Here is a 27,499-nt window from a genome sequence, read left to right as displayed (position 1 = left end):
TTTAAATATATTTATGAATAGATATGAACGATGCGCCCATAGGAGGAATTGCTTTGAATGTCTCCTGGCTGAGGTGAAATAACCTGAGGTGTTTTAGAATCCATGTGGAGCTCTCTCTCTATTTCGCTCTCTGTTCCTCTGTGTTTGTCGGTGGATGCAGACTAAAACATGGCACACGTCTCCTAAAAAAAGTCAGCGATGCGTCATACACAGTTTTTTCAAACCAACAAGCGCTAAATAGCTTTAATGTACAGTATATGTAAAACGGGGTGGAAGGAGGAAGAGGAGGGGGGTATAAGTAAGAGGGGGAAAGTTCCATTTGAAATATGTACACGCTAATATACAGCCTTGAATAAATTAATACCAATTGCATATTCTTGGATCTTAGCTTTATTTACAGATTTTTTTTTAATTACATAAATAGTTCAGAAAGATTTTTTTTTTCTGGCATTAAACGATCAGCGGTTCTTTCTTCCTCTCAGACGGGACGTTCAGCTTCCATCCCTTTTGAAATGATCAGACTTGCCTGTCGGCGTCATAAGCCTCCTGTTCAGGCACGGAGTTTAGAAACCAGGCCCGGATGCTCAAGTGCTTCAGGTTATCCAAACTTAACAGCACACACTTTTCCACAGTGCGCCACGCATAGTGCGGAGCTGCAGGCTCTCGGACAGGTTTGACCGATATAAGGGGCCCATAGTGACATGATGACCTTCTTTACTTCATTGTAGTGTCAGTGTGACTCTATCAGACATCCTTGACCTTAAGGTGAGATTTGGAGATTACATGTTTTGTTTTTTTTAGATGATACTTCACGATTATTAAATTAAAAAGTTTCCATTTTTTTAAATTCGTGTCACATTTTTTATTTATTTGTTATTCTTTTTCTATTTTTTTCAATTTAATGAATGTAGAAATGTATTGCAGCAGGGTTTTTTGTTTGGTTGGGGGTTTTTTTGTTGCTGTTTTTGTTTTTTGTTTGTTTTTGTGTGGCGTTTTTGTCTTTTTTTTGTTTGTTAGTTTTCTTGGTTTTGGGTTGTTTTTTTTTTTTGTTTTTTTTGTTTGTTTTTTTTTTGTTTTTTTTTTTTGGTGGGTCTTCAAAAGCAAACCCTAAAAACACTGCGATTTTAGGGAGGACTTTGGTGTCTGATGGTGGTGGAAATGTTGTCCAACAAGCTTTTTACTCTTTCCAACAGGTCAGCTCTGAAGGAAACTTTCAATACTTGTGAATTTAAAAAGATTAAATATAATTATATAGACTATATTTCTGTCTACCTGCAGCTTCGTTCCAAAAAATATTAATAATTGGCCTTCTTCTATGCTCATCAGTCATACCATCATCCCAGTCTCTGTAATGTGCTGTACAGGACATATGCACTTATAGTCCTCTAGTATTCAAGCCAAGTCTTCATCCCAATCAGAGAGTCTTAATCACTTGGGACAGTCCGTATTTGGGGAGGGTTCCCTTTGGCCCTCCAGGCCACTCACCAGTCTCTGGATGCTCTGCAGTTCATTCACTGAGTCTTTCATGGAGGTTTTGGGAGATGCAGCCCTCCCACTTGAGCCCCCTGTCTTGTGATTGCTGTGGTGCTCTGGTGCTGGGCTGGTTTCCCTGCTGCCCGGTTTGGAGGATTCTGAACCTGGGTTGATGCTACCTTGCAGGCCAGTAGTGAGCAGGCTGGAGGTCTGAGGCAGTGAAACTGGGAGCTGGTAGGGGTTGAAGCGGAGCCGTGGCCTGGACGAGCTCAGGAAGGGGTTCCTGGAGAGTGGACTGGATGTGCTGGTGGCTGGGAGGGCCGAGGCCGAGGCTGCTGCTGCAGCTGCTGCCATGTAGGTGTAAGGGTATGGGAAGAGACCCCCAAATGGAGGCATAGGGATGCCCTGCAACACAAACAACAAATGACATGTAGTCATTTTTTCTAGTTGGCTGATCAAATAATCTATTCTTTTTTTCCTACACACAAACACATCAGATTCCTTAGTTTCCTCCGAATATTTAGACCAGATTTAAAAAGCAGGACAGCTCTGCCATCAAAGCAGTGAACATATTCTTCCTGTTTTTTTTTAACAGGTAGATTCTACATTTCAGTTGGTGAACCTGATGAGAGTATTTTTGTTTTTTTAAATCCTCATGTTTTAATAAATGTGCTCTGGAGCAAACACGTGAATTCACCTTTACTCAGGAAACCCAGCTCTGCCTGGTACCACATTAACTTTTGTCGACTGTGGCATGATGTAAAGTTAGGTTTACATGAGCAGTTATAGCATTAAGAAGGTAAAGAAAGCCCTGCCTATGCTCTCAAGAACTTCTCTGTCCTGCTGACCTCAGGTGACTGCTACAGGTGTGGAGATATACTAAAGTCAGTGGATGGTCTTCCTTACCTGAGAGGCAAGCATGTGCTGGGACAGATGGAAGGGGAAGGGGCTAGGAGTTCCTCCTGTGCCCTGGGTGGAGAGGGTGCCATTTTCCAAACCAGTTGCTCCGGATACAGAGGCCAGTAAATGCCCCATGCCCATAGCAGAAAAGGCTCCAGGGGCCATGGCAAACTGCCCAGGGTGAAACAACAGCGGCGATCCGGCATTCAGAGGGTTAAAGAACTGCTGGCTGTGCAGGCCAGACAGTGCCAAGCTTTGTAAATGGCCTGGGCTGAAGTGTGAGGGGCTCTCAGTCTGGACTACAAGAGGGGAGAAAGCGTCCTTAGTGGCACTGATGCCTCCAGCCTCTGAGTCTTTTGTTAACACATCCGTGGTGTCCTTCCTGTGCCTGCTCTCCACTTTGTCCTTCTCGAGGTTCCTTATACTGAATATAGAGTCATCCTTCTTCTCAGCAATAGGTTTTTCCCTCATGCGCTCTTCACACCGTGAGCTGTAGGGGGACACGGGTTCAGGTCCCGGGCTGTTGGACCCCGTGCAACGCTCGTCTGGATGCTCCAGCTCTTGCTCGCTGTCAGTGCATGTTTTATCATCTAAGATTCAGGAACCCGAAAGGAGAAAGAGACATAAGCACCAGTCATCACAAAACTACACCCTAACAAACAAAAACACAAGACGAATGTCATCACGACCCTGGTAGGGACACCAGGCTCATGATGACATGACGTTTCAATCTTTGGGAAAATAATATTTAACCTGCATTTTAATTTTCAAAACTTATCTTTGTTAACCTGTGCATCGCTTTTTCAGTGAGCAAAATTAACATATTTCTTTATATCAGGGCCCTTTAAAACTAATTACTTACTTACCTAAAAATCTAGAGCTCATGAAAACCCACATAAACTTTAAGAAATAACTCAAATATGCATAACCCGAACAAGTGTTTTGCTCTTGTTATAATCTCAGAACACTCAAAAGGAAATAGGAATTTCAAATCCCACTTCAGTCAAAAATTATAATGATTTTCCTGGTTACACAATTCTTACCAAGAAAATTAACAAATGAAATAAAGGCAGGTAAGTTATCAGAGGCAAACTCTGACTGGTTAACAGGTGAGAACTGCAAACCAAAAACCAACGCAAATCCAGCAGTAACAAGCAGTCTGCACGTTAGACTCCTGGGATGCATTTTAAAGATATCTCATTGTTAGATCTGAACCGACATTATCACAGAAAAATTCAGCATCACAAAAGTCTAACCCCCCCACCCCCCCAACCACTACTATTACTAGTAAATAGTAAGGATAATAAAATGAATAATTCGTGTATGATAATATTTTATCTACTTATGTTACTGTTCAGTTTCCTCCACCAAATGTAGCTAATTTAACACTACTTAAAATACTAAATTATTTCATAGCCTAAATGATATCATCACTAAATCATCACTATTAAAGGTTGAATTTAGGCTCGTTTTCTAAAATCACACACTACTGTTATTAAATCGCACAAAGCCCTTCCACCAAAGAGAAAATAAACGGTAACGTCTCTAACCTCGACTTGGCCTGCTGAACCTCAGAGGGCTGGTACCTGCTCCCAGCGGGGAGTGCATAGTGTCCCTAACGGCAGGAGGTTCACTGGACGAGGCGTCCGAGTCCGCGCCCTCCCGGTCCGCCTTGCACTGGTCCTCGTACATCCGCAGCGAAGGCATGGACAGCTGCTTCCTGCAACAACAACAACAACAATAATAATAATAATAATAATAATAATAATAATAATAAACTGTCTATTGTCCTTGCAGAATAAAAAATGGCCGACACACACAAACACACACACACACACACACCCACACACACACACACACAGAGCAGGTGTGATACAGCGCTTTGGTACCTTTTCTCCCTCCTTCCGTTCCCCGTGTCTCTGAAACCTTTGGCGAAAGGGTTGTTGTCGATCTTCAGCTGCGTTATCTGTCCGAAATAGAAGGACACAAGCAGTTTTAGGAGCAGAGAACCACAGTAACAACACAGATCCCACATGATCACGTGATTAGGGTCCATTGTTTCCATCCGGCCCACGTAGGAACACAGTGTGTTTGGATTAACACACACACACACACGGCATAGAGCTCGGATTTGCATTATTAATTAAAACATAATGATGGGGCGTTATTCACATAGGCCCCAGGAGAGAAATTCTGCCGCGAAATATTCCTCTGTGGGGCCACAGAAGCCTTCGAGCCCCAGAAAAAATGCCAAAGGATGCAATACTTCAGCTGATAACGGTTATATCAATAATTAATATTGCGGTTTGGAACACTGCTGCCTCACGATATGTGGAGGAGGCCGGCTTGGCTCCATGTATTTGCAAGAGCCACACGGACCTTGCGGGACCTTCCGTGCTCTTGGAGGCCCTCAGTGGACCCAGAATTCAACGCTTCAGGCGTCGCCAATCTGAGCAGAGTCTTTCAGCATCTGTCTGCATTGTGACCAGCCCTTTAAATGCCTCCTAATCGATTGTGTCTCTTTGCCATAAACTTTTACAACATGACCCCCGCCCCCTGGACACAATCCCCAATTCGCTTCATGGAGGAGGAGAAAGAGACTAAGCTTAGGGCTTAAAATAATGCCATAAATATTTAAAAATGTGTTTAAATATAGACTTTGGAAAGATTATCTTAAATAAGAAAAAATAACTCCAGTGTCATTTTAAGCAAAGAAAATTTAAAAACATGTCTGACATTTTTTGACACGACTTCACAACATTCATAACCCACACTCTCCAGTATTTATACGCCTAATTTATTCACTTCTGGCAAAGGTAATAGCCCATTTATAGCCCGTGAATAGCTGATAACACACACACACACACACACACACACACACACACACACACACACACACACACACACACACACACACACACACACACACACACACACACACCATTTGAATTCCTAGTCGGACATGTCGGCTAGACCCACAAATCCAAGCAAAAGAGCAATTAAAAAAATCAAGAGGGACATGGGAGTCCTCTGCAGGGAAATTAGGCGACCTACAAAATCAGATTAAGTCTTCGGGGGTTGGTGGCGGGGGGAGAGGACGCGTGATGTAGGACATTTATTATGCAAAATATAGCAGCCATATTTAGAGGCCATCGCTGGAGTGTGTACGGTGACTCACCTTGTCGTTCTGATATGCTGTCACAGCTACAAACTCGGTCTCGGGGAACACGTAGGTCCTGAAGGTGCTGTAAGGAAGCTTCAGGATGTCGTTGGCCCGCACTATGTGGAACCTGGGCTGGTACTTGTGCATGGAGTTCAGGATCGTCTGGACCAACACACACAGAAAGCGCAGCTTTGGAGTGAATATCACGGCATGTTTGTGTCTCTCTTTGATGCTAAAACTCGACACTAGGCAGAATCTGTTGCAGGCGGATCATCCAGCGCATTGTTATTGATGCTGTTATAATTACTGTGTAAGCAGCCTGGTCTGTAATTAGTGCGGGGCAAAGGGAAAAACCTTACCAGGCCACACATGCTGCCATGAGGGATCAGAACCACAGAAAAGAACCTGATTTGATCCCATTTCTAACAGCACAAAAATCTACAAATTTCACAGCACAGACACTAGACAAGGCTGGAATTACAGCCCGGTGGTCTGTTTTGACGCACCAAAGGCGTCGCACACATTTGAGCTTACAACACATTTTAAAAAAATCCCCCCAAATATGCCCGACATAAAGTGACAATGAATATACAAAAAAAAAGCTGTTAATTCAAGATGAATTTTCATGACAATTAAAGCGTAAATTAGACCCGCATACAGAAAGAAGTTCTAAGTATCCAAGCTATTGCAAATTATTTAGACTGACGCCTCATGTTAAATTTATTTCCAGTCGAAAGCACACTCTGGCTGCCAGTCAGATGGCCATTCCTAAACTTTTATAATGTGCTCTTCTGCAAAATGACATTTTTATTTTTTATTTAAACAAACAAAAAAAAGTTTTTGCACCTGAGGCGATAAAGTAATGCTAAATATTTTGGATAAAACTCAAACACACTGAAGCATCCAGCACACATTTCCGAACAATACAGAAAAGATAGTTTTAAAAAAAAAACACAAACACACAAAACACACAAAATATGCAACTATATTAGTTTACAAGCTGAAGGTTTGCACTCACTTCATGTCATTTCTCTCTGACCCGATTTGGTAATACACCACTTAATCCTCAGCCTCGCAAACACTAGGCTTAGACATGCAGTTTTTTAAAGTTCCCATTACAACCTGGCCTGAAAGAAAGGTGTACAGTAGGGAGGTGCAGTGCAAACCGCGGTCAGTAGGCCTTGAGGTGCTCCAGCCCAGGCAGCTGGGTCTGGCTTTGGATATTTGGGTGGAGGAAACTGCAGGCTGGCAATATTCCGCAGAACTGCGAGGAAACAAGTTCCAAGTCAAGTGGCGACAAAGTGTCAAAGCTTTGGACGAACAAGCATCACACATGTGCCCGTATATATTTATTTTATCTCAGAATATTTTGGAATACGTTGGTACTCCAAGTGATTTATGTGCTAGCAAATGTTTTGCGTCTCTCAGTTGTTTTGAACCTACTTGATCATTTCTCTGCAGTAGTTTCATACTTTGAATCCGCATACGCTCTTTGCTCGGTTTTTATTTATTTTCAGATTTTCTTCCTATGATCATGCTGTCACGACGACCCACTTTCCCCACGTTTTCTAAAAACAAATAAGTAAATAAAAAAAAAAAAAAAAAAAAAAAATCTTGAAAATGTCTCCTCTGATATTTCAAACACTCAGTGCAGCGTGTAAATATGAAAACTATAATCTCGGCACAGAGGGGAGAAAGAAAAAACTCTATCTGTACTTACAAATCCGTGTTTGTCCGAGATGTTGTTGGTCAACTTGAGTTTATGGAAAGCAACAGGCTTGGCCATCCACTGCTCGCCGGTGGCCGGGCTGTCCGGGTGAATATACATCCTCTTGGGCATCTCCGGGTCGGCCTTGCCCGCCACCATCCAGCGAGAGTTGTGGAACTTGTAGCGGCAGTCGTCCGCCGCCACGATGTCCATCAGCAGGATGTATTTGGCTTTTTTATCGAGTCCGTTTATTCGCACTTTGAACGGAGGGAACATCCTCCTGCGGAGAGAAACACAGACGGGGAGTCAACACGCCGCGATACAACCCAAACACAACACCACATTATCCTGCAACACTTGAACAAATTTGACAAAAGAGGCGTCGAGGGTCGCAGGAAAAACGCAGCGCTCTTACAAATAGAAATATTGCAATTGTCAGATATTATTCTCCAATGCGGCATACTGTTAGGCGACAGCAAAGCACAAAACAGTGTGTGTGTGTGTGTGTGTGTGTGTGTGTGTGTGTGTGTGTGTGTGTGTGTGTGTGTGTGTTTGCGTGCGTGTGCGTGTGTAAGCCATCCACTACAAAGCTGAGGAATATATTTATGACCACACCACCTCATGTCCCTGCTTTTTGAAGTGACAGCCTGTTTATAAAACCCAGAAGCTCTGCTGCCTCCTCAGAATGCAGTTTGGGAGATAAAACCTGATCAAAGCTCTTACCACATTTCCCCCAAAATATCCCAAATATGTACTGTGGTCAGGGTGGAAGTATATGACAAATATTTCAAAACAAACAGGAGCTTTATTCAATAACTCCCACCCAAATGTAGACGTGCCTATCGCTATGTAAAACTACATTTAAAAAACGACACATTTGGGGTATAATTAGTGGTAAATGCAATGTTCTCGTTGAATTGTCTGTGTTTGTTAGATGCTGTTTTATTAATAACGGAGCAGACTAACAATCAGTGGAAAAATAAGTACGGACTGTGAAAGGCCTGACGATCGGGCTGCCATTTAATGGCATTTTAGCGGCTCTAAAATTATCGGTTAATTCTCTGAATATATTTAGACAAAATAAAAAGGTTTTTTAATTTAAAAAAAAAGAAAAGAAAATCCAGATATCCATGAGCGGAATTTTAAATCGGAGGAGTTCTTACCTTCCTGACTTGGTAATAACCATCTCCGTTCCGAGTTTGTGAAACTGGTCCCAAAGATCCTTGGCTTCCAGTGTAACTTTTGGATCGTCGTCCACTTCCTCCTCGGGCTCCAGGCTTTTCATGCTGCGGAGATGAGCCGCCTGATGGTGACTAAGAGCCGGGTGGAGCCCAGCCTCCGCCGCCCCTGCCAGGCCGTGGTCCGTGATCGGCTTAGTGAGAGCACCGGGAGGCAGGCTGAGCGCCGGGAAGAAGGAAGGCTGAGCGGCCGCTAGAAAGGCGGACATGGGGAAATCGGTCGGCCGGTGTGCGTGGAAAGGGTGATAAGCCATTGCAGTCCCTGTAAAAACTGGATCTCTCATCGGTGCATCCACAAAAACCGAAGTGAAATAATAGATATTTTAATGATATCTCCCCCCAGCCCAGAGCCGGAAAGTCCGCTCTTCGAGAGCAGTTAATTTCTCTAAAGCGGTACAGAAAAGTGCAGCGCCTTGTCAAATACACAGCGTGCTACCAGGGTGAAGAAAATAGCCCAGAGTTGCTGTGGATGTGCTTTTCCTTTGGTTCCTCCACCGAGTCCTTCAGTAGAAGTGGCGCTTCAGTAGACGGCAGAGCCCGGCTGCGCTGTGTGCCTCTCAGAGAAATAAGCTGTTTCTCAGTCATCCCACACTGACTGGAGAGATGTGGCCCCGTTCACTGCAGATCTGTGACTATCTCACATGTCCTTCCTGCCTCCATCCCCAACACTAATGAACCAAGCCCCTTTGATTGCTGATTTTACGCTTTCTGGACCAATTGTGGGCCCCTATAGGCGTGGTTCTGACAGCTCCGGCCAGACTCTAGGAGAGGAGGGGGGGGGACAAGAAGGTGTCGGAAGCATTAGCAGTAAGAAAACATGTCAACAGAATAAAATATTAACCAATGACAGGAAAGATCGGGAAATCCCACCCCCATTTCTAAGCCAAACACCGGGTCAGCCCTCAGTTCTTGGCCGGTGGAGGCATCACCTCTCTCGGCTTGCTTTTTTACAATGTCGCCTCCGGAAAAAAAACAACCTGTCCACAGACTCAATGTCTTAATACTCACCTTCATACAGAGGAACAGCTCCACTTCTCCATATTAACAACTGTGTTTTAGAACATCTCACAGCAGTAAATCTCGCAGCTCATGCTCTGCATTCCGGAGAGATTTCTTTCAAAGAGCTGCTGCTCTCTCGGTCGCTCTCTATAGTCTCTATAGAGCCTTCGTAATTATACCGTCGGCTGTTTTGACGATTAGGCTGGATTTGCCTCACAGTAGTCCAGGCTATGTTAACCGTGTGTACACTGAATTCAGCCTTAAACAGCCTCGATTTCCCCGGGCGAGAGCCGCTTATCTGTGCGTTTTCCTGATCGGGCTGACGGGGAGGCAGCAGCAGCAGCAGCCGCGGCGGCGGCGACGGCAGCTGCTCAGTAATACAGGCTGGAAAAGACAAACTCTGATGCTGCGTGGAGCAAAAAAAAGAGGAAGCCTGATGAATAATGATGAATGAATTTTGAGAGAAAAATGAGGGAGAAAGAAAGTGGTGAGTGCTCACTTCGATACAAACTCTTCCTTGTTTGGCTGCAGATAAAGTTTACTGCATGTTTAAAAATTAATTTTAAGCAAGACCAGCTGTTATCATTATTATTAATTTTTGTCATTGGTTTATACCTGCTGTTACAGTGCTGCTTGATGTCGTTCTGATTATTTTCTTGTTTTTAACTCCGGTATCAAACAGCGATGAGATGATTTAGAGCTCATTCTGAGTTTAGGGCAGGCCATGGTGGCGTGTAATCTCCGACAGGTTGTATTTTGTCAAACCAAGAAGAGTGCGGGACTCCGGGAGCCAAGGGGGGTGGAGGGGGCACCAGCCTCACAGCACTCCGCTCTGCTGAGCTCCTTCAGAAGAATCCAGAGCCGCAGCTCCTGATTAACTCGGACTCAGTTTGTTAGAGAGTCGCTCGGCGCCGGTCGGCTGATGCGCCACAGTAAGAACAATCTCCTGTCTCTTTACATTTACCCTGACGTCCTGTGGAGCGGAGCCTCATCTGCGGCATGACCGAGGCAGAACACTGTTCTGCCTCGGTCATGACTCAGTGTCAGAGCTGAGCGGGGTTTTTTTTTCTCCTCCTTTTAGATAAACAGCTGCCCTCTCCGAGCATGGACTATCGCGTCTTGGGCCACAGGCGTCACTTCGACAAAAACTGAAACAAAAAGTGTTAATCCTTCTGAATAAGGGTGTCAGCGACAACTACGCATTTCCTATGAGCCCCTGGAACTTAGCCGCCTCTCTGCGGCTTCCGCTGACAGCCGCACGAAACTCTTTCTAGCCATATAAATGTCTCAGATGATAAATACAAACATAAAATCCAAATTATTAAATCATAAGATTCATCTTATAGGAGTCCTAGCCGGCTGAAATACAACTTTAACACAACCAAGTAACCCGCTCTGCTTTAAAGAAACAAGAAGTGCAAACAAAATATTTTCATATCCCCAAATAGACTCCAGAACATTTCAGCTTGTGTGTCAGATACAGCATGTCATGTGATTTAAGAGCATGGAATGCCTCTTCATCTCTGTGTTACACACTTGTTGCTCGACTCCCATCACACAGCCGTGCGTAAAGAGTCAGCAGGCCAGAGAGAGTAGCTCCAGTGGAACGGAGCGCATACACCTGAATGAAAGCGTTTCCACGAGCCCACTGGATCGGACACAAATCCCTGAAGCGTCATGTGCTCCGCACGGCGCACACAGGAACAGCAGAGTGAGTGAAAAGGTAAAAGGGAATTCTTTCAGTGTAAAATAAGCAAGAGAGGTGTTGTTGTGGTGTGTACCTAACAGCTGACTTGTCTGGAAAGCTGCTTTTTTTATGTTTATGAAGATGACAAAGATAGGAGACTTTGGGAGCTGCTCATGGAGCTTTACCGCGAAAGAAATGAAAACAGATTAGCAACATATGGAGGTGGATAACGATTTCTCTGGTGGAATATTGTACTGGATAATTGTATCAACAATGCTTTTGCAAATTAGTCACCATTTATTTGTTCTGTGCCTTCAACGGTACAGAAATCTCCATCAAGCGCGATTTAAAAGTCATTAAGTCAAGGCGGCACTGCTCCAGGCTGCTGGAAGCTCTGCGTGGAAGAGGCATTGGCCTGATAGATTAACGTATCCTCTGTGTTGTGGATTAATGGAAGCAGACAGTAAATATGCTCCTCAGACTTGTTCTTTGGGCATGTGTGTGTCAGCTGGAGATGTGGATGTGAAGCAGTCAACGGGGGAAAAAAATGCGCAAAAAGTCTGGAAACATCTGAAAAACAAAGTAAATTTTAAAATGTATGATATTAACAAAATTCCTATCACATAATCCACAGAATGTGATAATAATCACCCCAAATATACAGATTTGGAGGCTTAAATAAGAGCCATTTAGTGCGCGGAGAGGCTTGTCACCCTTCAGGCTGCAGGGCTCGTAATTAAACGGAATTAACTACTTAGTCGACGCTTTCCATATAGTAAGAAGTTGACTAAGGTTTTTCTGTGTCCTTTATCTGTCCGCTCAATACAATACAATGTAGCTGCAGATGTGAAAGTGTGCGTAAAACGCGCCTTCCGTCCTGGTCATTTAGCCCCTGTGTCAGCGATCCGGGGCAAAGACGCTCTAATTACAACATAACCGGACGGTTTTTGCGCCATATTCGTCTATAATCGAGTATTGTTATTTTCTTCCTTTCCTCCGCATTGTTCCTTTTCTCCTTTCATCTCTTCATCTTCTCCTCCCATCTCCCTGCATCATCTCTGAGGCTATATTTAGCGGGTAGACTGAGGCCTTGGCGCCAGACCGTTTAAGACCTGTCAAAGTCCCTCATATTTCCCCTTGTCACATGGAAACCCGGCGACCAGCGGCCCTCGCCTCCTCCTCCTCCTCCTCCTGCTCTTCTCCTCCTTCTTTTCTCTTCTCCTCCTCCTTCTTCTCCCTCCTCCTCCTCCTGCAACTACCGGCAACCTTCCTGCTCCTCCTTCATCTCCTCTTCTTCCTCCTCCTGCTCCTCACAGTTGCATTTGCTAAATGAAACATATCACTTCTCACTTGCAGGAAAAGGAAAATGCTTCCTTAAATCCTTCCCAAACTCTCACACACCCACATACATGTTATAACACATTACTTAGTACAATACAACGAAAGAGATGTTTTTGAGATCAGGATGCATCACCGATCTGCTATAAAACAAGTTTTTTTTCTTGGACTTCACACATGCTCAATCGTGAACTACAGCCACTCACATCCAGCGCTGAAGCCTTTTATTGTCCTTCTACCCTCCGGTACCATTTCTCAACTGCGTCCATGGTGTTGAATAGAGAGTTAAGGTGCGTCTGACTGACAGGTGGAACGCCAGGTGGGGGCGCTATAGTGACCCGAGGGAGCCAGAGGAGGGTGACAGCGCTGTCACAGCTCCAGGCGTCACGGCAGCCACAGACGTTCACTCCCAGGGTTTTTCCTCACTGAGCCTGACAGAAAATTGAAGTCTTTCTATTACAATACCTTTAATACCCCTCCTCATTTCAACCATTTCAATTATGACGCTGCTGACCATCGTGTTAGGGAGATCTGGGACCTGTTGGGTGGCCCTGCGAGATTTCAAATCAACGAGTCCACGACGCACGGCGACTTGTGCTCATGTGCGTGTCTGAGTATTTATCAAGAGATGAAGTAATAGGTGCAGCGAATACGAACACTGGAGATCCAAATACATCATGATGACGTTACCTGTTGCCATTGCTCTCAGTTAATAAATAAACAAATTGAGTAAAATAAATAAATAAATAACGGGCCTCCTTTGTTGCGGGATACTGTTTTATGGGGTAATTTCCGTTGTGCCTTTGAACACAATGGCCCCGCAGATTTCCGGGGATGTGTTACATTATTTAAATGTTCCTAAGGAAACGCTAAAATATTAAAATATAAGATAAATAAAATAATATTTGCACCTGAATTATGTTTGTATTTAGCTGGGATCTCCTGATATCGCACCTAAAATCTAGAAGAAAGGGTGCACAGGTAGCCTACCCTTTTCTGCTGAGGAACATGCTCGCACCCTTCTAGCCTGCGAAAGGTACACATGGTTATCTTGAGGCCCAATAATTAGCCCTAGGAGGTACATACTGTACCTGTACGGGGAGAAATGGACTTTTGCTGTACTCCCACATGCGCGTAAAATTTGTATCAAAGCAAAACGATCTTAAAGATGGAATTGATCTTTTCTGAATCTGTCCTCCAGTCTTTCTAAACCCTGACAGTGAAAATCTAAATGTTACTTCAGCAAAACGCACAATTATTAAAAAATATTCTTCTACTTTTCCACTCAAATGTATATATTTATGTAGTACTACTTATTCTTTGCTGTTTTTTTTTTTTGAAAAGTAAAACACAGCAAACAAAAGACTCATTTAAACTGCACACATCGAGCAGTCAATCGGTCAACTGAATTATTTTATTTTTGCAAACTTATTTTTTTTATTATTTATAAAAAATTTTTTACAAACTTTTTTTTTTTTTTTTTTTTTTTTGCGTAGTTTTGCCAAAGAAATGCACGAAGGAGCCCTGTGTTTATGTGCATGTTTGTGGTTCAGAACAGCAGGTCTAAATTCATCCTAATCAGCAAACATTCGGGTATTTAACATCATCCAGCTGACAGTATTTATTACTATTTCATGTAAATCGAGGCACTTTTTTTTTTTTAAAACAGCAAAATAATCTTTTGTGTGTTTTGCAGATGTGTTGACAGCATGGAGAAATTAAATCAGCCGCTGCAGCGCCGGGAACATTGAATCATATTAAGGAGCGGCAGCAGAGGAGCGGAGGAGGAGAGGCTATACCTGCAGGCCTCTGCTCTCAGGAACACTGCATACCAAAAAAAAAAAAAAAAAACAACCTCGGAACATCCGCTAAATATACAAACCTGTCATCAGAACAGGGAAGTTTAAGCAAACACATTTTATTCTCCTTTTGATTCTCATTACAATCAAATTCGTAATTTTAAACAATCTGAAAATAATTTCAAAACACGACAAAAACAATAAAGTCGCAGCAAATTTCACGAGATAATTGAAACATTGATTTTTCTTCTTGAAAGATCGAATTACTAGACGCAGCAGGGTCACGTCACGTCACGCCGCCGCATTATACGAACTCCAATATGAATTAACACGGCCTCAATGAAAGGAACCGAAACCTGAAAAAGTCATAAATTCATTTCAGGTAAGTTTTCCTGCGTCCTTTGCTACAAAGTTTTCTCAGCTCTGGGGGTCCAGCTGAGGAGGAGACGCGCTGACAATGTGCGTGGGCCTCAAAGCGTGGCACCTTCAGGCGCCGATTCCAGACTTGTGCAACAGTTTCAGCATCGTTTCATATGATTTTCTAACAATTAGCCTGCTTACAGAAAACGTCCGAAAATGATGATCTCAACCAGAAAATCAGGTTTTACACAGCTGTGTTACTCAGCATCAGGGCTGACCTCACACTCTTGCTTTAGGGTACAGTTTGATGTGTCTGAAATCACTTGTTGCACACTATTTAAAATACATGCTAATTTGTATTCTCCATAATACTTTCGTTACAGTTTCTGTGTATTTTTCACATTATTGAATTCTTCCAAAATAAGCTCAGAAAAATTATAAACATAAAATCTTCTGTGTTTCTAAACAGGCTTTCCTCTCAGAGGACAGCCAGGGTGTTGATGTGAAAAGTGCAGCCTTCCTCTGCTTCCTCTGGTGAGTCCCCCACACACCGCTTTTTGAAACTTTTGTAACAAAATTGAGCACTTACTGAAATTCTCCAAAAATATATTTAGACAAAAATGAAAACGATCCTTGTGGAATATGTGTAAGCAGCCTTCTCTACAGCAATAGGAAAATATGTATTTTTGTCATTTATTTTCATATGTTCTCTCTTCCTAGATGCTTCTGAGGTATTTTCTTTGTTTCAGTAGAGATTGGGAACTGTCAAATGTGTTCACTCTAACACGTAAATCACATGGTGCAATATCCATCATATTACTCAAAACAGCACAAACAAACAAACAATGTTGTACTGGTTGAATTGAAATACTTCAACCAGCTGGGTGTAAGTATGCTGCCTCTAGTATGGTGGTAAAAACTCAAGCAGGGAGACAGTCATGGGTTCAAATCTAATTTGCCTTGTGCATAACACAAACTCAGGGAAAGCTGCTGAGTGGCAATTGAACTCACAGACTAATGCTGTGCCTGGAAGGGAGCTTATTAACTGTGCACATAACTTCACTCATTGTACAACAGGCCTTCTTCCACAAGTGAAACTGTAAGCTATAAGCAACACTGTAGAATTAATGCAAAGAACAGTAACAGTAATGTCTGTACCAGAGAACAGCAGTGTTGATTTAGAACATAATGTACTTAAGCTTATTCCCATAGACACATTGTCTCACGTGCATGCTAGCAGACCTCTTCTGTCTTGTGAAATTAGCATTGCAGACTAACCGTTTAGCATGAAAAACTCTCCTGCATTAAACAAGGTTTGACATGACTCTTCATTTTATGTATCACTCTAACACTGAAAATCTCAGCCTCTTGCTTCTGCCCTGTATGTTGTAAAAATGCTCTTATTTATACAGAAAATTATACTTTGAACTGCAATTAGCATCAAGCATGTTTATTGATAAAGCTAAATGGAAAAAAAAAAATTCATATGGAAACATGATGAGTAAGCAAGGGCGTTTTGAACATCACCTGTCACAGGTAGGAGCAGGAAAAATAAGAAAAGGATTTTGGTCCTATAGTGGTGTTAGGAATGAAAGCTCGACCATTATCAGCACAGTTATATTAAGTGCTGGAGCTTGGCTTAAAATATAACAAATGAACAAACCAGAATTATGCAGAGATCTTTCTGCTGCATGATTCTGAGAAATGAAGACAGCAGGAGAGCTGGGAAATTGTTCGGTGCAGTAGAGCTTCTAAACTGGAGCTGGACCCTGCTCACGCCACCTTTAACTGATTTTACCAACAACCTGCAGCCCTAATAAAAGGAAGACTCTTCTCATATTCCACTGTAGGCTGCTGACCTGATTCATTAATATTGTCACAGTTCTCCTGTTGAATATTCACAAGTTTTCTGCAGACACAAGTGTTCTCCCACTGCACATTACCAAACAGGAGGTCTGGAAACAGAGGCTAGAAACTTCAGTTTACATTTGAGGGAGGAAACTGTGTCATCCGCAGTGACAGGACACATGTCCATCTGAATGAACGCAAACACACATTACTGCTCAAGGTAAAGGTTTAGTAATTCAACATTTCCCCTCCATTTACTGCCACATCAGTGTCTGTTTGTGAGAAATTAAATGTGCAAATTTCAAACAGACACTTTTAGGTTTCTTGGTGTGTGTGTGTGTAACTCTTGTGATGGAGATTTTCCTTTGCATTATCATTTGTACCCCTGGATATATTTAATAATGTAAAGTGTTTGCAAGAACATGTTGAAATAAAGTGACTTTCATGTGCAAACTGCAGTATCTTTTCTGTACTTGCTGCTGAACTTCTTCACATCCTGCCAGGTTCTAAATTATTTAGTTATTGGGGAATTTTGCATATCACCCTAAACAAACACATTTTGCAAGGGGTCACTTTTACGCATTCATTCTTTTGACAAACTCACGCTGCATCCATTTTCATTTTGAACATAGATGAACTGTTGCTGATTATGTATCTGCAGTCCTTTCTCTCCAAGTTTGGGAGGTTCCAATGGAGCTCATAATGTTATGATTTGGAGTTTATGAACAACCCGATGAGCTAAAACACAGCACATAAAGCACAGACTGCTAATCTGATTTCACTTAGTTTCAAGCTAACATTTTACTTTTTTTGCTAGTTTTTTTTTTATAATGTAAAGTTTTGCTGATTAACAGAGAAACAAACATACGCTCTCACTTCTCGTCTCTCCCAGAACAAAGAGCACAAGTTGCCCATAAAAAGTCACTTTAACCACCCTTTACTGCCTGTTAAAAAATATGGTACTAATTAGCAGTGGTACTATGTGCTGATGGTCACTGCTGTGGTTAAATGTGAACATTTAGAAGCGATCAGAGTGAAGACAAAAGACAGTTTAATTTCTTCTACTTTGTTTTTTTCTTGCATGAATGCAGGGAAAGAAGTCAGTGTGTTACAAACCCAACAACAAGAATAATAATCATGCTTTTTTTTTTTTTTTACTGTCCATTCAGTATCTGAGCCAGAACATCTGACATGCAGGCAGTCCAACAGCACTCACACATGTAGCACTGCAAACTACATTTTGAACATTTTCTTAGTGCATTTATTTTTTTCGCTATTCAAATATTCTAGTAAGGACAAACTATCAGACAAACTCAATCTTTATTTCTGCAGGCAAAAAAAAAAGAAAAAGGAAAATACAGATTTTAAAGATCTTGAACGAGGCAGGAAAGAGATTTTGGTCAAAAGTTGTTAATGTACAAAATTCAGCGTGACGAGTACACAAGCCTCCATTACTGCGCTCAATTAAAATTTACTATCTGGAAAGGCAGAGTGGGGAATATATCTAAATGATTTCAGAAACATATCTCGATTACACTGTAAACATCTAAATTACTCCAGCAAAGCAGTAATAGTGTCATCTCATTACTGCATCCTTTGTCAAATGTGATTACATGAAAATCAGAGGCATGAAAGGAGCAAATTTAATCAAAAACACTAAGCGGGAGGCCACGAGAGCAGCAACACACTCTGACAGAGGAAGAAGGAGCTCCTGTATGTCACTAGAGAAGAAACATTTTCTTTTTTTCCCTCTGTCGGCGCTCCTTTTTCTTATGGCTCGTTCAGACAATAGGCACACCATAAAACTTCAGAAGCACACAGAGAATGACGGCAGCTGACGGAGCAGCAGCCATCAGCTGCAGAGAGGAGAGGCTGCTTAACAACAACGTGTGTGAACTGGCCGCTGATTCGACACAACAGCGTAACAAGCTGGGTTACCCTCCTATTAGAAATGTAATATTGAAATTAATGGACATTTCTCCCTGATACCAGCTATATCAAAATATTAAACTGTATTTTATCTGTTCTTTATTTAGTTTATGTCTAAGCAGCTGCTTAAAACAGCTGCTACCCTTTAAAGTAACGAGTTTTCAAAAGTCTGCAATAAATGAGTCCAGGTGTTTCCACCCAGACATGAACACAGTTTGAGGGTAAACAGAAAAATCATTTGCATTTTTTGGAATGATTTTAGAATTAAAATGGTCAAATCTGAATTAAGTGGAAGTCTGCACAGCTGTCAGCATCTTGAAAATTCAACCCTTAAAAATGAAAGACTAATAGTGGATGCAGCTGAGTGCTGAGCAGCTGTATGAGACAAGGAAAACAGAAAGCATGCTGACCACATAAACACAAATCTCTTGATTTGTTATCAGTACACCACATCAGCGTGCAAGTGTGATGCTGGATGGGCAGACAGAGGAGGAGGAGGAGGAGGACGGTGGCAGGCAGGTGGTCAGGTGGGATGGACGCCAGAAGAGAGGTGGTCGTGGTGGTGGGGTCCTAGGGGAAGTTTGTGGGGAAGAGGCTGAGCGGCTGGCTCTCGTTGGTGGGCAGGGGTGAGCGGTAGCCCTCGAAGTTGCGCGGGATGCTGCCGCTGGTGGAACCGGAGCTGTTACTGAGGGTCTCAATGCTGCCCTCCCTCTGCAGCTCTGCAGGGACAGTGAGACAGAGAGAGAGAGAGAGAATGCTGAGTTAGAGGCTGCAGCCAACCCATTATAAAACACAGCAAACAAGATCCCTGGCTAATCAACAACCAGACCTACATATGGCACCTCTGTCTGCCTCCTTATTCTCCTTACGGTTTAGGTGAGGTCTGAACTGAGACAGCACTTTTTTCCACTCATGACGATACCAGCTGGCCTCAAAACTGTGAGTTAGTCCAATCTACTGACAGCATTTATTGAAAGTTTTTACTGAAAAATGTGATGTGACAAGAGATTGTAGGTGTTGTCTGTATACTGTGGGTTGAGATGCTGCTCAGGTAGTGAGGAAGTGCATTTGTGCCAAGTGACAATACTGATGATGCTGCGTTTCTTAATCACCATGCCCTGTCTGTAGGTCGCTGTCCACCGGTCTTTGATGCTGAAATCACTGATTAGGATTGCTGCTATGCAGCAGTAACAGTTAGAGCAACAGGAAAACATCAGATTATAACTGTTTTTTAATTTTCTCTCTATTGTTGTAGGGTCTTTGAATTACAGGATAAAGCATCTTGAGGTGATTGCTGTTGTGATTTAGTGCTATAGAAATAAAACTGAATTGAATTGAATGAATCCCACTTGTAATTCAAACACATCTTTTTTGAGCCTTTTTATGATTGGACAAGCTAAACGACACCAATCAGTCTTTTATAATGCTTCCTTCACAGTGCACAAGCTACTGTCTGATGAATGATTTAACTTTAACCTCCTATATTTATTGTAATTGGCCCTCCACGTAGTTTTTGTGTTTAATGGGATTATTGCCAACGTTTGAGGGCAAGCACTGATAGTGTTCTCCTAGATGAAAATGGTTCTTGTAATCTAGATCAGATGGAGGTACTTTGTGATAATATGACAATTAATTAGTTTCAAAGTATTTTAGCAAGACACAATAACATACAAGATCAAGCCTAACCAGTAAAGCAGAAGTGAGTGTAACAGCACATGCCAGTCAAACGTACATACCACTAAATATTTTACTTCACTACCTCCATTTTTATAGACAGTATAAACGAAAAGGCATTTTTAGACAACCCAGAGATTCCAGGAGTTTCCCCTCGCTCCACCACGATTACTCATCAGACCACTATGAACCTGCTTTTGTGTCAGGCACACATGAAATCCACATCTGTGGGAATAACCCACAGTATGAGTGGACATCAGTTATTCTGGGACGCAACTAAACTCTCTCAGCATTTTCTCTGGGTGACACAGGGCATATTTCTGACATGTCACATGGCTCCACAGCCCTCTCAGCCCCTCAGCATCCCTCACTGTGGACCGAGCTGATTTGGTAAGGGATCCCTCCATAAGGAACTCATTACTGTTATTATATGCTGTAAACCATATCCATAGATATGCGGACGGGATGGCGTGCACGTAAATGGCAGCACAGTATTAAGACTGTGATGCATGTAGTGTATGGTGACATCCATCAGGCGTCTCGCTGTGTTTAATCTGCTGTTGCTTCCTGGCTGCTCTGCTGACATTGGTCGACGCCCTGAAAACACACAGCGTTGCGCATCTTTGACAGAGTGTGGCTGTCATCGACAAATTGAGAGCAGGATTTGATCATGCCTTTACAGGAGAAGTGCACACGGTGTCTGTTCCTGTTGTAGACTAGAGAGGATCACATATTTGAACTCAACAGACTTTCAGGGACACACTGATACTTGGTATGAGCAAAAGATTGAACTAGCTTATTTAAATAAGATCAGATGACATATTGGCAATAGAAAGAAGGACTTGATGACTCAACAACCTGCCAACAACAGAAAGTCATGCTTTATGCTTTACTCTGTACTTAATGTTTAAAAAAGAATGATGGCATATTTATTCCTGTACACAGGACTTTGTTAACAATAACTGTTGCATTACTTCTACATTACACCACAACATGGCCTGAGATGCATCATTATTGGCAGAAAACAGTAAACGTTTCTTATTCTCACAAATCACCATGAAATCTTTTCATAAAAACGAGCACAAACATCTTCCATTCACATTCTTGCCTTTTTCATAACAAATAAGCAATGTGCATTTTATTACCCCTCAATACCTGAAGACCGCTCAGTCACTTTTTTCATTAACATTAACTTTCATGTAAATTTTGAATGTACAACTCTGGACAAATGATCACATGTTGTCAACAGCAGATCTCTCCAGTCCATGGTGTTAAGTAATCTACGAGAAATCCGTGCCGGCACATATTTAATAGCTCTCTGAAGTACTTTGCAGCTTGCAGAAATGTTCCCTGGTCCGTTTACTGCATTCACATGAAATTAATTTATAAGGGAAAAGAGAACTTTTACAGACATTGGTTTTGTAAGCATCCTCACTTCACTTTTAGCTTCCAGACCTTTCAGTCCGATCCAGAGTGCTGGTAGGTATGACAAGTATTGTGGTCATTTTTGTGTCGGTCACACAGCACCCTCAACCAATAATGAAAATTAAGGTAAATGCAACATCAAAATTCAAACTGAGAGGTTCTGCAGCTGCTTATCGGTGTAATCTGCTGTGATCTACAATGTTTTCTGGCATTTGTATAAAACTGTTTCCACTGCTTGAGTTTTTACTGTGCCAGAATGTCATGCTATGAATTCCTTCTGCTGCCTGAAGTGATGTTAAGCTGCTCTCTCAGAAACTAGCTGCAGAACACATTATTGACCTTGAGACGAACAGAAATCCTAATTTGCTTAAGAGTCACTTCAAATTCATTCTGTGCTGACAGTAAAACTACAGCATGTGTTTAATGTGTCCTTGTGTCCTGCAGATGTTCAGGAGCTAATGTGGACACTGTCTTTGTCATGGTGGCTATGCAGGAAGTGGAAGCTTCTTACTTTAGCTCAGGAAACCTAATACGAACCGCAACTGTTATTATTTCAGCTAACACGCAATGTTGCCACACTGTGGCCCGCTCCACCCCCTTCCTCTTTAATTCCCTCATAGTACATTGGGCAGAAATGCTGCAGTAATTCCAAACAGAGGTGAGGACTGCTGGTTTACATGGCTCTGGGTTCAGATAATGCGACCGGTGCTTCATTCAAGGAGTTAATTACTATCTGGGGAAAACATAATGTATGATGATATATGTCTATAAATACTGCTTTGCTAGTAGCCAGTGTACATGTTTAAAAGATGTGGGAAAAAGCCATAAATGTTAAAATATAAAACATGAAAACAATAATAACACCTAGTGGCAACCTCTGGGGATAAAAGTGTTAAAAATGTAGTTGCTGTAATGACCACTTGAAGCTGGCTCTGTGCGGTTTACGCAGTTTGCTGCTGATACATTAGTACTTCATCCTCTTATCGAAATACTTTTGAGTCCAAAAAAAAAAAAAGAAAAAAAAGAAAGAAATCAGCACAACAGTGCAGATGATGATAAGTTGAAATTTCAAGATGCAAAGTCCAGGAAACTGGTGACAATGTGATGACTACATTGATCTTTAGAGGTAAATTCTGCCTTTTAATACACACTTCCTATCTGACACATTCATGAACATACAATATCTCAGTATACACCACAGTGCTGGGGTTTATTTGTAAGAGTAAGGTTCAATTGTAATGGTGTCATGGCTCTAGGTGAAACTTCTCATCTCCATATCACGGTGACAGCCAGGGGTCCTTCAAGAGGACCCATGAACTCTACTTCTTTTTAATCATTAGCAATTCCTTAGCTTAATTCTTCCTGTCAATCCAAAAAAAAAAAAAAAACTCTGTTAATGCTATTTTTCCATCACAGCTTCCATTCTTCCTACACCACTGACCAATACTTCTAGGCTCTTACCTTCCCAACTAGCCTTTTTGCCAACCTCCAGCTGGATCTACAATGTTGCTGTGTTATTGTAGGCGATGTAAGCTGCTGAACACCACAGTAAAGCCGTAAAGGCCCTTTCTAGTGCTGCCTAATCCACCTCATTGTGTGACGCCCACCAGCTATTCAACAAGTCTTAACCTCTCACGCCCCCAACACAATCCCTGGGCACTCTAATGTTGGGGAACTTTTCCTCTGAGGCTGAAGTCACAAGGTAAAGTAATATGATTATTTACAAGGTAGTTTCGTCTGATGTGATGTGTAGATAGTGCTGTTCTGGAGTGAGGCCAGTTAAGACATGGAAACTAGCATAGGGTTTGACTAATATGGGCTTTTAAAGAATGGCTGCTCTGTGTTGCTATATAGTGGCTTATCTATAAAAGAAGCACAAGGCAGAGGGTATTCTCTGGATGCAGCATGGACTATTTTGAGGAAAAGACAGCTCCAAAAATAGTATTTTAACCACTACAGGTCACAAAAATAAAATGTTCTTGACCAGGAAATTATGTGTCCTTTGTCTCAACATGTGTAAAAGCTAAAGCTAAAGCTTGGAGGCCTTCTGTTGCTACAAATGGCTACTGAGAATCAAGACAACACCGCTGGCCAGTCTTCAAAAGAAAATGTATGTTAACGCAAGACACGGATTTGAAAAAGCTGTCAGTAAAACAGAGGAATATGTCACAGCTGGAGATAATAGGGAGCTTTTTCATGCCAGAGCTGCATGAATGAAGGGGTGGGGGTTCTCGGAAGTGCTGAACAAGGAGGAAAATTGAGCTGTTTTTGGAAATTTGTCCTCCCACAATCCAACAGACACATAACAACACAGCAGCAAGTTAATACCTCAACAGCTATACAGAGGGAATGGTCAGAAAGGGTCCAGCCTGCACCCTTGGCTGTGAACAGGCTTAATCCTCTTATACTCTCACACAAACACATGCAGACTCCAGCATACACACTTTCATTTTTATTCACACAGACTAAATCTGCGCTCACAGTACACAAATCGTTTAGTGGTTGTGAAAAGTCGTCAAATCTTTTCACAATTAAAACTTCCTCTGCACATTAATGGGGATTTCAAGTTTCTTACCATCTAAGTGGTATTATTTAAATGTTGTCCATCACCTCTACCGTTTGGGATAATATGCTTTTTAAAAATACATTAAGTACAGTAGGTCACCTTTATTTTATTGTTCACTTTTGTGTTCTCTTTGAAATAAGTCTAATCTGGAGGTTTAAAACCTGTCTCATCATCTGACCACTCCTGCTACTTTCCCTGTCAGACATGTTTGAGTACAATGTAATTACTGATAAGACAGGATTATGTGAAAGCAGCTGATTTATCGCCATGAAAATTAAACACCATTTGCTGGGAGAGACTGTCAGAAAACGGCTAAAGTGACAGAAAAATCTTGAATATGGACTTTGTGATAATGGAGTTACTTAAATTCTTCAATGTCAAGAAATTTTGATGAATCTGTAACTTTACTAATTACAATTATCACCTTGTCCCCAAGCCCACATCCAAGTGTGGATTTACAGTATTCAAGTCCACTAACATGACCAACTAACTTGTCTTCTGTCTTAGTGAGAACATTTCACCCTCATAGTACATAAGAATACAGACAAACACAACTGCATGTACAGAGCACTTCCCGAGGCCCCGACTGGCGGTGTGTCAGTGTGTGTCATGTGCCTGTTATGGTGAGATGAGACACACCACTGAGAGGAGGGGATCAAAGAGAATACAAAGGAGCTTTTAATCAGAGGCTCTGTGCCAGCCAGGCTGGGTAGAGTCTCATCCATCCATCTCTCTTTCCCCCTGGGAGGCTGGGATGGTAGTAACCCATAGCCATAGTATACTTATCCTAGCTGATTGTTTTTGTGTTTTAACTTTAATCTCACCATTAGCCACAGCTGCCTCTGATTAGTGCTCTCACGTCACATTCCAACCCCCCAACAGTGTCACGTACACACACTTATATACATGTGCATATGCTAACTTATGTGAAACCTATGTGAAAATTGATTTACATGCATCATTGTTACGGAGAAAATTCATGTTCTTAACGAACAAAAAGCAAATTACAAGGTATATACGCTCACTAGACACTTTATTAGGTACACCTTGCTAGTACTGGGTCGGACCCCCCCCTTTGTCTCCTGAATTGTGTTAATGGTTCTCTGTGGCATAAATTCAACAAGCTAATGGAAACATTTGCCAGAGATTTTGGTCAATATTGACATGATAGCATCACAAAGTTGCTGCAGATTTGTCAGTTGCACATTCATGATGCCAAGCTCCCTGTCCACCATATCCCAAAGGTGCTCTATTGAACTGGGATATGGTGACTGTAGAGGCCATTTGAGTAATGTGAACTCATTGTCATGTTCAAAATACCTGTTTGAGAGGATTTAAGCTTCGTGACACTGTGCGTTATCCCGATGGAAGCAGATATCAGAAGATGGGCACATTGTAGTCATAAAAGACAGATATGGTCAACAACAATGAAGCAAGATGGGTCTATGCTTTTATTGTGTGTTTGTTTTTTATGCATATTCTGACACTACCACATGATTACATTCAAGACCCATCAGACCAGGTAACATATTTTTCCAATCTTCTATTGTCCAATTTAGTGAGTCCATGGGAATTGTAGCCTCAATTTCCTGTTCTTAGCTCACAGGAGTGGCACCCAGTGGGATCTTCTGCTGCAGTACCCATCTGCTTCAAGGTTCAATGTGTTGTGTATTCAGAGATGCTCTTCTGCATATTTTGGTTGTACCAACTGGTTATTTGAGTTACTACTGCCTTGCTCAACGCAGTCTGGCCCTTCTCCTCTGACCTCTGGCATCTACAAGGCATTTTCTCCCAGGGAACCACTGCTTACAGGATAGTTTCTCTTTTTCAGACAATTCTCTGCAAACTCTAGAGATGTTTATGTGGGAAAATCCCAGAAGATCATCAGTTTCTGAAGTACCCAGACCAGCCTGACTGGCACCAACAACCACACCACATTCAAGGTCACTTAAATCAACTTTCTTCCCCATTCTGATGCTCAGTTTGAACTTCAGCAGGTCATGTCTACCAGCAAAAATGCACTGAACTAAAAATGTGTTGGCTGGTTGGATATTTGGTGTACATGACAAAGTAACTGGTGTGTATATACAATCCCAACTCCAAAACAGAAAATGCAAATGAAAATGTTTTTTATTTACAAATATGAATTAATTTTGTTTATTTTAGAAGCATCAATTTAATTTACAAGCATTTTAGAATTGTTGCTGTAAATATCTGCAAGAAATTCAAATGGGATAGATGTATATTCCAAAAACTGATGTTCTTAATACCGCCGTTTCAGTCAATTCTTACTGGAAGAGCCTGTTTCCATCAGAGAAAGGCAACGGTATCCCAAGCCTAGCTATTGTCTAGCCTGCCCATAAATAAAACAACCTGAGTTGTTTATGAGTGTGACCTTACACGGAGCTGCACTTGACCCAATAGCGGAGTGTAGAGGCTGGAATATGACCCAATGCCCTCAGGAACAGGCACTGCTGTTGGCTGCAGTCTACTTCTGTGTTTCAGTTTTGTAGAGTGAAATTCTAGTTTTTTATTAGTCTGTTACTTAGCACTAATTAGCAGATATGTTTGTCTGATGCAGCTTGGTCTGTTACCTTAGCACACATGCCCTCATTCAAACTTGTGGGTCCAAAACAAAGAAAAAAATAATAAACCAGACAGCAACAGAAATGCTAAAATTGAAGTTTCAAGATGTGGATTCCAGAAAGAGGTGAGGTCACAGTGGCTTCATCTTTTTTATGCAGTTTATGGCCAGCACCAGCAAACTAATAGAGGCTAATTCTGCCTTTTAATATGAATTTTGTGCCTCACACATTCATGAACATACAATATCACAGCACACACTGCCTGCAGGGATAGGCGTGGGCCCTGGGTGCTGCTGACCAAGTAGAGGTGGGTACATGGGTGTGTGGCATTAAAATCCTGGCTAATGATTTTGCATATGGTAATTTATTATTTCTAGATCGATAAATACTACTACCATGTGGATCTAGAAATTGTTAAGTACCTAGAATTTATTGCATATGTTGTTTTAGATTTGATACTTGTTTTAGTAGCACTTAGGTTATAATGTCAGGTGCCACTTTTTCCCTGATTTGCCTCCTATTCCATGAACAGGTTGTGTGGTGAGCATAACTCCACAGCATTTCTAGTCATGGGAACAGTTTTTAGTTGTGTTGGCGATCGTGCTACGCATCCCACTGACCATTACTGTATGACTGATATTTTATTCCAGAGCAATACTTTAATATCAAGAAAATGATTTCCAATTTTTCTCAACTACAACAAAATGTGAGGATAAACACAAGAGAAATGCTATTCTGTAGTTTTCTGAAAATTAAGATCAAAATTGAATGACTTGAATGATGCAAAGTCTTTGGAAAAGGCTATAG

At 41.9% G+C, this 27,499-nt stretch overlaps 2 protein-coding genes across 4 annotated transcripts in view; both read right to left on the bottom strand.

Moving 5' to 3' along the window:
• Positions 1–1,031: 1,031 nt before the first annotated feature.
• Positions 1,032–10,464, bottom strand: tbx2b (T-box transcription factor 2b). 3 transcript variants are annotated; one of them, XM_030744020.1, is made up of 8 exons: positions 10,097–10,464; positions 8,408–9,243; positions 7,257–7,524; positions 5,552–5,704; positions 4,263–4,339; positions 3,924–4,093; positions 2,380–2,963; positions 1,032–1,878 (listed from the first exon to the last, which is right to left on the bottom strand). In XM_030744020.1, the coding sequence occupies exons 2-8, from the start codon at positions 8,764–8,766 to the stop codon at positions 1,429–1,431; spliced, it is 2,061 nt and encodes a 686-aa protein (XP_030599880.1). In that variant the 5' UTR covers positions 8,767–9,243; positions 10,097–10,464; the 3' UTR covers positions 1,032–1,428. The 3 variants fall into 3 exon arrangements, with proteins under 3 accessions (XP_030599880.1, XP_030599882.1, XP_030599881.1); XM_030744022.1 differs by having other exon boundaries at positions 5,552–5,698; positions 10,097–10,434; XM_030744021.1 differs by lacking the exon at positions 10,097–10,464 and adding an exon at positions 9,491–9,787.
• A 7,158-nt stretch (positions 10,465–17,622) lies between these two features.
• bcas3 (BCAS3 microtubule associated cell migration factor) overlaps positions 17,623–27,499 on the bottom strand; it is a 479,890-nt gene continuing 470,013 nt past the window's right edge. Inside the window, exon 24 of the mRNA XM_030744094.1 lies at positions 17,623–19,161. Within this exon, the coding sequence (XP_030599954.1) occupies positions 19,013–19,161 (149 nt within the window). The 3' untranslated portion in view covers positions 17,623–19,012. The remainder of the gene's footprint in view (positions 19,162–27,499) is intronic.

The sequence above is a fragment of the Archocentrus centrarchus genome, chromosome 13 (genome assembly GCF_007364275.1).
Source record: "Archocentrus centrarchus isolate MPI-CPG fArcCen1 chromosome 13, fArcCen1, whole genome shotgun sequence".
NCBI lineage: Eukaryota > Metazoa > Chordata > Actinopteri > Cichliformes > Cichlidae > Archocentrus > Archocentrus centrarchus.
This window is presented reverse-complemented; position numbering and strand designations above follow the sequence as displayed.